This window comes from Zootoca vivipara, chromosome 11, assembly GCF_965207765.1.
Source record: "Zootoca vivipara chromosome 11, rZooViv2.hap1.1, whole genome shotgun sequence".
NCBI classification, from domain to species: domain Eukaryota; kingdom Metazoa; phylum Chordata; class Lepidosauria; order Squamata; family Lacertidae; genus Zootoca; species Zootoca vivipara.
In genome coordinates, this window is record NC_142594.1 from 21,158,327 (window position 1) to 21,168,522 (window position 10,196).

At 42.1% G+C, this 10,196-nt stretch overlaps 1 protein-coding gene across 2 annotated transcripts in view; it reads left to right on the top strand.

Moving 5' to 3' along the window:
• The window catches only part of COLQ (collagen like tail subunit of asymmetric acetylcholinesterase), a 40,058-nt gene extending 35,434 nt beyond the window's left edge, over positions 1-4,624 (top strand). For both annotated transcript variants that reach the window (XM_035130299.3, XM_088654120.1), the window contains exons 16-17: positions 67-169; positions 2,258-4,624. In XM_035130299.3, the coding sequence (XP_034986190.3) occupies positions 67-169; positions 2,258-2,327 (173 nt within the window). In that variant the 3' untranslated portion in view covers positions 2,328-4,624. The remainder of the gene's footprint in view (positions 1-66; positions 170-2,257) is intronic.
• Positions 4,625-10,196: the final 5,572 nt, after the last annotated feature.

The window sequence follows — 10,196 nt, forward strand, 5'->3', positions numbered from 1 at the left end:
TTTGCAGCTGCAAATAACCCCATTTATGTATTTATTTATCTTTCTCTTTTATTTTGGGTTCATTAGAATGTCGCCATGCTTATTGTGGAGACGGCTACCGACACGAAGGTGTAGAAGAGTGCGATGGGAAAGATTTTGGATACTTAACTTGCAAAACGTATCTCCCTGGGTAAGGCAAATTTAAGTTATTTTTGTCACAGCATGGGAGAGTATTATTCGTTTAAAAAATCAACAAAAGATTGGACCGGGCAGGAAGATGGAGGCAAAGGACTGCTTTCATTCCTTTGCTCCACCATGAACCAATGGATGGAGGGGAAACTGGTTTTTTTTAGGGGGAAGATGATTCCTGTGGCCCCAATCACATATTGTCTGTGGTTGCTTGGAGACAAAGGGAGGGATCCCTCTTCACCTTGAATTAATAGCTGTAGGGAAGTAACTGGCTGTGCCTCTCTATGGTCACCCCTTCTTCTCAGTGGTCATTTCAATGATGATGATCCAATCTCCCTTTGTTTTATCTGGTGGGGAGGAGAATTGGGCAGATAGAAGATGGGGTAGAAATATTCTGTGGAAGTGGGTACTTTGGTACTAAAGCTGTTGGGACACAGTACTTAACTCTGCAGATATGACCCATCCTGGGACTTCAAGAAACTACTGGCTAGAAAGACCTAGGTCTCATGCATCAAGGCATCTTGGGGTGTAGGGACAACATCCCCAGATTTGTTTCACTTGGCATCTCTAAGAAACTGAGGCTCCACCATCATAGTACTCTTCTCTCTCATGCACCCAGAGCTAGTTACAGTGGTACCTCTACTTACGAAAAACTCTACTTACGAATGTTTCTACTTACGAATGGAGCTCCGTCCGCCATCTTGGATGCGGTTTAGATAGGATTTTTTCTACTTACGAATTTTTAGATAGGGTTGCTTCTACTTACGAATTTTTTCTCCCAATGCATTCCTATGGGATTCGACTTACAATTTTTTTCGACTTACGAATGTGCATTCGGAACGCATTACATTCGTAAGTAGAGGTACCACTGTACTTACAATTATCTTTTGCTGTTGGGAATATCCCCAAGAGTCATGAGAGACTCAGGGATGCATAAATTTTAACTGGAGCAGATGGAGAGGCCACCTTTGTTTTTGTGCAAGTGTAGGACGTCTCTGCTGTTTGCAGATTCTCTCCCCGGCCAATTTAGGCACCCATGAGGTCTGCACTTGAATTAGAAAGAGCTACCTAAGGCTGTGGTTGCTGTTAGCCATCAGTTGTACACCGGAGTGAGATAAAAACATATTTGTGTGGTACAGAGCTGTAGTGCTTCCTTTAGTCCAGCAGGATATTGAGGTCACATCCACACCATACATTTAAAGTACATGACTTCCCCCAAAGAATCCTGGAAACTGTAGTTCACCTCTCACAGAACGACCATTCCCAGCACCTTTAGAAAACTACTGTTCCCAGGATTCTTTTGGGCAAGCCATGCACTTTAAATGTATGATGTAAATGTGACTTTAGCTGAGGCCTTTGTTTGCTTGTAATCTGACTTGCATGCATTGGTATTAATAGCTTCTTCTGGTCAGTAGTATTTTACCTGCAATAGCTGTAGCTGTGTCATGCTGTCAGGTATCATTACGATCTTACAGGAAACATTCCATTTGCAAATGAAATTATCTTCAGAGTTTTCTTGGCTCCTGAAAGAGTAATGTGTTAATTGGCAGGAATAAAGAAAGCACAAGAGTCAGTTCTGTAAACCCTCTTCTGTATTAGCTCTCAGGATGTAATTTAACTCCTTACAGCGCCTTTTACATCAATGGGACTGGATAAACAGACATTTTAGGAAAGCAATCATAAAATATATACACGTTAAAGGTTGGTATTTGGTCAAGATTTTGAAAACCAAGGCCTTTATTTCAGGGTTATCAAATTTCCAGACATGGCAGCAGCTGTGATAATTGTGCTTTGTGAATCTTGCAAATAACCTTTGAGCATCCTGTTAATTGGATGGATAATGAGATATAGGTTAAAACAAAGCTTGATATTAGACTGTATTGATGAAGTGTTCAGTTGGCAATGTTATTGCAAATTGTACTTTATTTTGTGCCGCAAATGTCTTTGTGCGGCCTTTTTTGAACATCCCTCTTGTCTAATGTATTTGCCTCGCTGTGGACGCCCTGATAGAAATTAGATATTAAAATCAACTGGTGAAAAAAAGTGTCATGTGTAATAATGACTGGTGTGTGTTCATCTTCTGTCTTAGGTCTTACGGAAAATTACGATGCACTTCGTTTTGCAATATTGACTCTACAGAGTGTCGATACTTTACATGAAAAGTGAGCCTTGTGATATATGAGTATCCCACATACGACATCCATACATCAGGTGCTATGCTACCATCAACCCAAGACTGAGCAATAGACAAGCAACCCATCTCTATGATAAAAAAATAACCCAATGTCCTGCTGCTCATGCTGATTGGAGATGCGTTTTTAAATTGGCTCACACTGGAAGAAAATAGGACCACTGAATCCTGTCTTAGTAGAGAAATGTCACGCAACATTCACAGTTAAGACTTACCTTTTCCATGGCTGCTTACAGGAGTTCCCCTGTACAACAGGAAAACCAAATAACCGGAATACTGTATTTTACTTCATAAAAACACAATTATACCTCAACTGGCACTCCTAGTCCTACAGATAAGCTCTTCGGGTGTTTTTGTTTTTGTTTTTTATTTTTTCCCCCAGTATAAACACAAAGCATATTCTGGTTGCAGTGTTTATAAGGACTATTTAGGGTCCCCCCCTTCATTACCATGTGAACTTTGTACATGCTTTAGCTGCATGAATTAATCATGTATTCAAGTTAGAAGTCCCGGGTTTGTATATATTGACTTAGGGCAATTAGGCTGCAAACCTATGAGCACTTATGTGGGGGTAAGTCCCATTAAACCTACTGGGACTTACTTCTGAAAAGAGATGCATAGGATGGCACTGTTAGTTAAATGGAAGAGAACCAGATCGAGGAACTGATTAGTTTTATTTACACTGCAATTCTATGTATGCCAGCTTGGAAGTACTGTACTCCCAGGTTAAGTCGATATAGCCTTAGAAACAGAAATTGTATAACCATGTGAGAGATGTAAATAGATTGAAATATATCGAGGGTGACTGAAATGGAAGAATTCAAAAGGGAGTCAACACTTGTATATAATGAAGGCAAACCGACTAGAGGGATAAACTTTCAAAGCTCTGGAAAGGCATCAATCTACATTGGGAGATTAAGGACTGATTCACCAATTCTTCAGCATCAGATTATTACTTTGGGATGATTGACTCATGTGGGACAAGCTCTTGAAAACAATGTCCTACTGCCCCTTATGCCACGTTCCTGCCAAGTTCTAAAGCTTATAACACTATATCCTGTGTCTAATACGCCTGAAATTTGCATTCTGAATTATACAACAGAATGGAGGTCTGCACCTTGAAAAGCTTAGAATTGCCTTAGAGACTATTGTTGCAAAACTGCTACCATCAACTTTCATTTTAGTTGTTATGCCAGGAAGTGTTGCTTGCTTTCTCATGGAGCTGATACTCAGTTCTACTGGTTTCTACCTAGAAATTGCTTTCCAGGCTCAGCTTTGTACAACAGTTAGCATTATTGGCCACGTTCCTACATCATCATGGTTTTGTGTGACCTGCATGAGCTGAAATGAGCCCAGGTGATTGTTGGGCTCACACATTCCCTCCCTTTTCCTGTCTGCATGGTCTGAAGGAGGACTTAAGCAGTGTTTACTCTCTCGTAATCTCAGGTTTCCATTGCACGTGAACTGGGGATCGTGGTTCGCACTATGGTTAGTTTAAACAAGCCAGTTTTATAACCCATGGTTTGAGTTTGGGTGTTTTTTGAAACTGCCCTGGGTTATTGATAAGCCATGATCTCCAGTTCATATTACAGAACAAGCAGAGTTTAAGAGGAACTGAAATTAATCGCTGCTGAAATCCTCCTCTCAGGCTAATCAAAGGTAGAGAGGGGAGGGAAAGCACACATGCCTAAAGGATCCTTCCAGCTTCTGTTTGTCATGCTAAACCATGGTTTAATGTGAACACAGCCACTTGTGTATATATTCCTATTTGTATAGCAGATAGGAGTCATCCCATAGCCTGTTATTCAGATTACATGTTGTATAGATTTTGTATGTATATATGCATATATATCTATATCTATATATATATATTCCAAGTGGATTGGTCAGAGATGGTTATGTTATCTTTGAAAGCATTTGAGATAATTACTTATTTCCTTTCTAACAGATACTAAAGAGCAAATTTCATGCGGGAAGTATACTGAGTTAGATACACATGGAAGTTACCTTAAATTTAGATAAACCTCTGAGTAAATTCTTCATACAGTGACGTGTGGATTCAGGTTTAACAGAATTAAGATAGGACATTCTTTTCATAACTGTCAATATTCCTGTTTCCCTTTTCTTTAACGGCCTAAAATGTTTGTTTGAAGTGCATGAACCCATGTATAACAACAGCTATCGTTGTTATGTTCTGTTACTTCCATAGGAGTTGAATAAGAAAGATACTGTACAATTATAATAAAAATTAAAGTAAAACCAACAGTTATGCAGACATTTTTACCACATGTATAGGTGCGTGGATTACAGTGTGAATGCAGATTTATGCTAAAGTAATGTGGTAAGAGTTTTAAAAACAAAAGACAGTGAGTTAATTGGAATGGATTTCTTATCTGAATTGCTTACAGTATTGTGAATTTTAAGGAAACATAAGTCCATGGAGCTCAACAGGACATCATTTAATTCCACTCTTAATTTCAGCAGCCTTCAGTGTGCTGAATTTTCCCTGGAACATGCCCAATGACCCTAACTTGCATGACCACTTGGGGGTGATTTGCATACTGTGTGTGCAGAAGCAAGAAACAGGGTGTGTCCATCAGGACATGCATGAGGCAAGGCGAAGAAACCGCCTCAAGCGGTAGGATCCACAAGGGCAGCAGATCCCGATGTGCATCTATATTCCCTCCTTGTTCCTGATACAGATCTACGCCTATCCCTTCTACCCTGCCGGGGAGGGGAGCATCATTTGGTCATTTGCATCAGGTGCAAAAATGTCTTGAGCCAGCCCTGGTGTCCATACTGTGTAAACTTGAACAGAGGAGGGTGGGGGGGGGAGGGAGGAGTAGACTAGATTCCTTTCTGGCTCCCTCCCAACTCACCGCTGAGCAATGGCAGCCCCGGGCAGGTCTTGGAGCAGTAGATGAAGTGGGCGTGGCCTGCGGCCTGTGCATAGCTGTCAAGTTTTCCCTTTTCTCGCGAGGAAGCTTATTCAGCATAAGGAATTCCCCTTAAAAAAAAGGGATAACTTGACAGCTATGGGCCTGTGTCCTTAGATGTTCTGTGAGAGAAATGGAAGATTGCCCTGCCGCCCTGCTGTGTTCCAGCATGGAAGTGGCACGGCCAGTGCTATTTTTATAGAGAAAGAGGTGCCAGAACTCACCATAAACACCTCTCTTGTTCTCTTAGAACAGCAATGGCACCCCCCTCAGAGGTACCAAAACAGCAAGTTCCAGCTGAAAAAAAAGCCCTGGATTTAGGGTGGTGCGGGCAGTTCCAGTGCATAGGGCACTGAGCCAAGAGGGCACAAAACAACAACAACAATGGCCCTTTTTTTCAGCCAGAACTTGCTGGAACTCAGTTCCAGCACCTCTCAGGTGGTCGGCATTGCCATTATAAGAGAACAAGGGAGGCGCCCATGCTGAGTTCCAGGTATATAGGAACTCTTACAGGTATAATAACACCTATATTTATACAGGAGCCTATTCAATTATTGTGAAAAGAAGAAATATTTAGAGGGGGCGCCAAATTTTGTCCTCACTCATGATACAAATACCCGTTTGGTATTTGCATCATATGATTAGATTAGCAGTTTTTATTTTAATTTCTTCAAAAAGCAAAGGAACTAGCTATGTCCTTAGTGTCACCCAGTAGTAGAAAACACATGGTTTGCACTCAAAGGTTCCTAATCACTTGGCCTCTCTAGGAATGGTTAAGGAAAGGCTAGAGGTTCTGCTAGTTGCTGCAGGGCACCAGGTTGGGAAAACACAGGCAGCAGTTTCCTTGAGCCATTTGCTGCAGAGTAATTACATGTTCCCGGGAAACATTTGATTAAGGGCTCAAGTTACTGAACCTTCGCTATGTGCTGCTGGCAGAAAGACGGTGTGAAGAAGACAAATGTGAAATGTGAAGTCTTTGTCAGTTCACCAGTAGTGAAAGCGGATGTCTGCTAGATCCATTAGGGAACTCCGCAATTTACTTTGCCCAGACAAAGCAGCTCAAATTAGAAAATGGGGGTTAGTGGTAAATGCAAATTGACCTCCCTCTCCCCTTCTGTCTCATTTCTAAGGTTAATGTATTTGTACAGTACCCCCAGAGATGTGCACAATGAAGTCCTATTCTCCCCCTTCTCATTTCTATATTGGTGCCTGGCAACACTCCAAGTTCTAACAGGCTGGAGGAAAAAAGTCTTGTGGCATGTTTTGATTGCATTTGTGATCACTGAGCCAGTAAAGAGAGAAGACCTATGGCCAATTTGTTCAGCAAAGGAGATGTTGTGTCTGATAGGGTCAGCCAATCGAAATTGGATTAAGGGAATGCACTCCTACTGGAAATTACATTACAGATTTATTTTATTTAATTTATGGAAAGAAATCAGAGGGGGGGAAAATAACTTGGTTATTTATGCTTCTCTTCCCCATTAGTTTCTTTTGCTTTTCCAGCAACTTGTGTACACAGGATGGACTGTTGCAGCTGTAACTGTGTCAGCAGCAGCAGAAAGTGTGATAAAATGAGAGCTTCACGGAAAACACAGTACTGCAATGGTTTGACAAAGAACATTGCTCAGTCACTTGTTCTACTACAGCATCCATACAAAGGATGATCCTTGAGGAGATAGGGGCTGGTGTGGAAGCAACCAAAACCTTTGAGGAACTGACCGTGCGATTCCTTTTTCATTCTCAAGAAACACATCCCACCAAGAGATATCCCAAAAATTACTCAAGTGTTGTTGCTGCTCTTTAATTACCCATAATATTTGTAGTGAAGCCATGGGATATGGCAGTTGGTCCACACCATCCAGCCCAGATCCCTTAAGTTGTGAGATAGCTCAGATTTCTCTGTCCCGTATTTTGCTTTAAGATAGCTTGGGAGAAGAAGCATTGTGGCGTAACCTAATGAGGATTTTCCATACTGTCAGCACTTCAGAATGGAATGATTTCTCCTCTGAAGGGACACCCGTTCAGCGTTGCCCTAGCTGCATGCTAAATCCAGGCTTGGACACATACTTAACAATCCTGACTTAGGCAGATGATCAGAAGTTTCCGCACTTTATTTAGAGAGGTGAGCTGTGGCAGCGTCCCAGAGCTTGTCTCCTTCCATAATTTAGGCAACCAAGAGACTTGTAGTAAAAAAAAAAGGGAATCCACCTCACAGCCTGGCCTACACAAAGGTCAGATAAATCCACAACAGTGTCAGAATAGCATTTACAGCACTCTAAACGCTTATTTCGGTCAAATAAACAGGTAACTTTATCCTTATTGCCATTCTGTTGAGCTTTGTGGTTTGATGGAATTCGCCTAATAGATGGTGGGTTGGAAAGTTGTTGTTGGGTATCAATTTCAGTGTGATATACCTGAGCTTCTCTGATATTGAGTTACAGGGAAAGAATTGGAAATTGTGCCTTACAGAAGACGCAGCAAGACCTAACCATGATAAATTGCTTCTCGGTTGCACGATGGAGACTAGATGCCAGCTGTTAAGCGAAAACCAAGTGGAAAACCATGACCTACTGGAAAATATTTGAGGCATGTCTAGTCTCTGAAGATGAGATACGAGCGGACAATATCAACCCTGAAAACAGATGCTAAATTAATTGGGGCAGGGTTGGCAGAAAGCCACAATTGGAGTGCTGGCGAAGACAAGAGGCAAAAGGGAAGGGGGGAAATATCCGCATGCTTTTCAAATCTATTTGCATCTGCACATACCAATGGGTGGCAACCAAGTTCTACAATATGCTACCTCGAATTCTGTGCCAAAGGCGTTAAACAGAAAATGTTCCATTGCTTAGTCTGCTTCACCTAGTATCAGGCATAGGAATGGAGCTATTTGGGATCAGTGTGCTGTAGTCCCTGACCATTAGGCTGTCCAGCTCAACATTGCCCACCCCGCACATTTCTAGGATCCCAAGCTTTTCCACAAAATGTGCCAGGCATATTGCCCACATATTGCCAAGGGAGACCTCTCCATCTTTGGACACATGTTGCATTGCCAAAAGCACAACCCAGTCAACTATTAAGGAGAGGGAACAAAAAACAGCCAAATGAGCGAGCACAGAATGCTGACTTTTGAGAGAGAGCGAAATCATAAAATTGGAGAGGATAGCTTGAGAATAATAAACAGGACTGTGGCCGAAACCCTGAAAAGGAGCGCTCCACACCGCAACATTTTGTTGCCAATGCCATTGGTTAGTTCCATAGCTGACTGGGTGGCACTGGGGTCTCTAATCTAGAAATAACCCCATCCTTGATGCTCCAAGCAGTTAGCAACATTGATTTAGTTCCTCAACACCCTCGGGGCAATTCCTAGGTTATTTGGAAGAAACCGCTTGCAAGACTAGTTTTGCAGAGTGTGGTTCTGCCTTCAACCAGATTTCTTCACTATTACTGCTGCTTGGTATTCTCTGTATTTTTCAAGCCAGCATTCTCACCTAGCAGAAGAGATAGACATGCAATTCTGCACATCATCCTGAAATGAGCATGCATCTGGATACACATAGAACCAGCTGAGTCTCTTGCTGTAGGACTAGTAGTTTTACTGTTTAACTGCGCTCATCTGGGAGGAATGGCTACTAGCCAGGAGGGCTATGTTCTACCTCCACTGTCAGAGGCAGTGGGAATCACAAGTGGGGAAGAATGATGCTACTAAGCTCAGGTCCTGCTTGCAGGATTCCCACAGGTATGTGGTTGGCCCCTGTGAGAACAGGATGCCTGACTAGATGAAGCATTGGCCTGGTCCAGCAGGCTCATCTTGTGTTCTCATGAAGGGTAGGATTGAAATGTAATTAATAAACTCACAGAGACAGAGAGACAGGTTGATGTTTATTGCGTTATGAATACAGTTGTACCTTGGTTTTCGAACAGCTTAGTTCTCGAACGTTTTGGCTCTGAACGCCGCAAACTCGGAAGTGACTGTTCTGGTTTGCAAACTATTTTTGGAAGCCGAATGTCCAGCGGGGCTTCCGGTTGGCTGCAGGAGCTTCCTGTAGCCAATCAGATGCCGCGCTTTAGTTTCTGAAAGTTTTGGGCAGGCATGTCAAACCTGCGGCCCTCCAGATGTTTTGGCCTACAACTCCCATGATCCCTAGCTAGCAGGACCAGTGGTTGGGGAAGATGGGAATTGTAGTCCAAAACATCTGGAGGGCCGCATGTTTGACATGCCTGGTTTTGGAAGTCGAACAGACTTCCGGAACGGATTCCGTTCGACTTCCAAGGTACCACTGTACTTTGTTGGGAGCTGCCTCGAGTGCCTGGGGCAACCCAGTCAGATGGGTGGCTTATTATTATTATTATTATTATTATTATTATTATTATTATTATTATGCAGCAAGGAATGGTGAAACTGTGAACACATCTGCAAATTTATCACCCTAACTAAAGCTTCACTTATGGCTAGACAGAATTTAAGATGCCATCTTTGCCCCCTTTCCCCCTTATTCATCAGTGTCTGCTGCTCCTACAGTTGGTGAAGACTGCCCCATAGTGAAAATATCAGGGAACAACACCACACTATAACTATTTCCTGAAAAGGTGGGGACTAGTTGGGGGCTTCATTCCTAGCTGAGGTATCACTAGTGATGGACAAATCTGTCGATTTTGGTTCTTTCCATTTCTCATTTTTCCCAATCTTAAGTTTAGTTCTCCATATTTCTGCAGCAATTTGCCTTTTAAAAAAAATCCTCACAATTTGATATTTAGGTGGCTATTGAAGACATTATTTTGGTTTAAGAAGGCCTTCCCTAAAGTGTGACCTAATCATTTTATGAAATAATTGTAGAAATGGTTTTAGTTTACTGAGTTGATTATACTGTGCACCTTTTTGGTAGCTTTTGGTTATGAAGCTA